A 2,538-nucleotide genomic window follows, 5' to 3' on the forward strand; every position below is an offset into this window, starting at 1 on the left:
GGTTTTGCCACTCAAGTTAGCCCCTTAAAAAATATTTTGTTAAGAAAGTAAAACCAACTAATGATGCGTTGCCACATGCTAAAAAAATTAAAGAATCATTAAAGATAAAAAAAAAGTCATAAAAATTCCAAAGAAATTCTCAAAAAAAAAATGAAAACTTGGATAGTTATAGAAACTAAAAAAAATCATAATTTATTTTTGAAAATTATAGAAAAATATTTTTTTTAAAAAAAACTTATAAGTATGGAAACTTCCAAACAATTTTAAAAATTGCATAACATTTTTAAAAAAAATACATTTCTTTTGGAAATTTAGGTTTTTAAAATTTTTAAGAATTCTATGTTTTTCTTGGAAAATTTATGGATTTTTTTGTTGCATTTTTATGAATTTTTGGATATAATTTAAGGAAATTTGAGTTTTCTCAAGTAAAAAAATACCATAAAATTCAAAAATTTCTAAAAACCTTGAAATTCCAAACAAGTATATTTTTTTAAAATATTTTGAAGTTTGGCATACTTATGAGTTTAAAATTTTTTTATTTTCAAAAATAGATTAATATTTATTTTTTATTTTTTTATGATTTTATGAGTTTTATGATTTTTTGGGAACTTTAATGATTTTTTTATTCTTTATATATTTAATTTTTTTAAGTGAATTTTTTTTTAAATTTTAGGGTTTTTAGAACAAATTTAAGAATTTTACTCATAAGTAGGCAAAGCTTCAAAAAAATTTAAAAAATTTGGTTTGTTTGGAATTTGAGGATTTTTAGGAAATTTTAAAATTTTATGTTTATTAAGAAGTTGAGAGAATAAACAGTAAAAGTGACCAATAATAAAAAGGGCTAAAGTGAGAAATTGGTTATAGTATAGAGATAGAAAATGATATTAAATTTATAATAAATAATGTACAAGTTTAAAAATGATATTAAAAAATTACATAAGTTGAATGTAAATTGTAAAAATAAAAGAGATTGTATTTTTAATGAAGAAATTGGAATTTGAAGCATTAAAGGAATATTCAAATATTCATTTTATAAACCGTAAAATCGAAACGGTTGAAAGTTTGGTTTTAGAAAAATTGAAATCTGCGAACTGTTATGTGGGTAAATTTCTGTTTAGATTTCATTAAAACAAAAGAAAAAAAAAACCAAGTTTTCTCAGGAAACAAACAAAACAATAAATAAAAAAGAAAAAAAAAAACAAACAATTACGACCATTTCTTCTTAAGACCAAAAAGAAATTAAAAAAAAAAAATGAAACCCCATTTTAGGACCTCCAATAATATTCCAAACAGGAAGTCCTAGAGAGAGAGAGAGAGTGAAAGGAAAGAACTTTCAGGAATTTTCTCTCTCTAGAACTCGCCTTTCTGTGTTTGTTTCCCTAGAAAAAAAAACCCCAAAATTTCCCCCAATTCAAGGTAAGTTTCTCTTTCGTGTTATTGTTCGAGATTCATTTCTGGGTTCATTATTTAGATGATTTGTAGCCTTAAAATTTATTATAATTTTTGCAGATTTGTGTTTTCTTCTTCAAATTGAATCCGAATCTTTTATAAAATTTCTCTTTTGGGTTTTCAAGTGATGTCTTTATTGCCAAAGAGCGATTCAATTCATATCCGTGAGGTATGGGATGATAACGTTGAGGAAGAATTTGCTTTGATTCGTGAAATAGTTGATGATTATCCTTATGTTGCCATGGATACTGAATTCCCAGGCATTGTATTACGTCCCGTAGGTTATTTCAAAAGCAGTTATGATTATCACTATCAAACTTTGAAAGACAATGTTGATATGTTAAAACTTGTTCAATTAGGTCTTACTTTCTCAGATGAGAAAGGGAACTTACCTACATGTGGAACTGATAAATACTGCATTTGGCAATTCAATTTCCGCGAATTTAACGTCAACAAAGATGTGTTCGCTAATGATTCTATCGAGCTTTTAAGACAAAGTGGGATTGATTTCAAGAAAAACAATGAAAAGGGCATTGATGCAATGAGATTTGGTGAACTTTTAATGTCATCAGGGATTGTTTTGAATGACAATGTGCATTGGGTTACTTTCCATAGTGGTTACGATTTCGGGTATTTGCTTAAGCTCTTAACTTGCCAGAATTTGCCAGATACACAAGTTGGATTCTTTAGTTTGCTAAACATTTACTTTCCCACTTTGTATGATATCAAACATTTGATGAAGTTTTGCAATAGTTTGCACGGTGGATTGAATAAGCTCGCGGAGTTATTGGAAGTGGAAAGAGTTGGGATTTGTCATCAAGCAGGTTCAGATAGTTTGCTCACGGCTTGTACATTCAGGAAACTGAAGGAGAATTTCTTTAGTGGTTCGTTGGAAAAGTATTCCGGTGTGTTATATGGTTTAGGTGTTGAGAATGGACAGAGTACGTATTGAGAATGAAAAAAAAGTAATAGAAACTAAAGAAAAAAGGTTTTGTTTGTCGGTACGAGTGTGTGCGATGTATCCCCGCACTTCAATGTACGCTTTGGCCAAACAATTTTCGTAATTTTTATCAATATTTCTTATGTTTA

The 2,538-nt window shown here is 27.6% G+C and overlaps 1 protein-coding gene across 1 annotated transcript; it reads left to right on the top strand.

The window, feature by feature from the left end:
* The first annotated feature begins 1,145 nt into the window (after positions 1-1,145).
* Positions 1,146-2,538, top strand: LOC107962412 (probable CCR4-associated factor 1 homolog 6). Its single transcript, XM_016898796.2, has 2 exons — positions 1,146-1,416; positions 1,510-2,538. The coding sequence occupies exon 2, from the start codon at positions 1,577-1,579 to the stop codon at positions 2,399-2,401; it is 825 nt and encodes a 274-aa protein (XP_016754285.1). The 5' UTR covers positions 1,146-1,416; positions 1,510-1,576; the 3' UTR covers positions 2,402-2,538.

This window comes from Gossypium hirsutum, chromosome D06 (assembly GCF_007990345.1).
Source record: "Gossypium hirsutum isolate 1008001.06 chromosome D06, Gossypium_hirsutum_v2.1, whole genome shotgun sequence".
Taxonomy (NCBI): domain Eukaryota; kingdom Viridiplantae; phylum Streptophyta; class Magnoliopsida; order Malvales; family Malvaceae; genus Gossypium; species Gossypium hirsutum.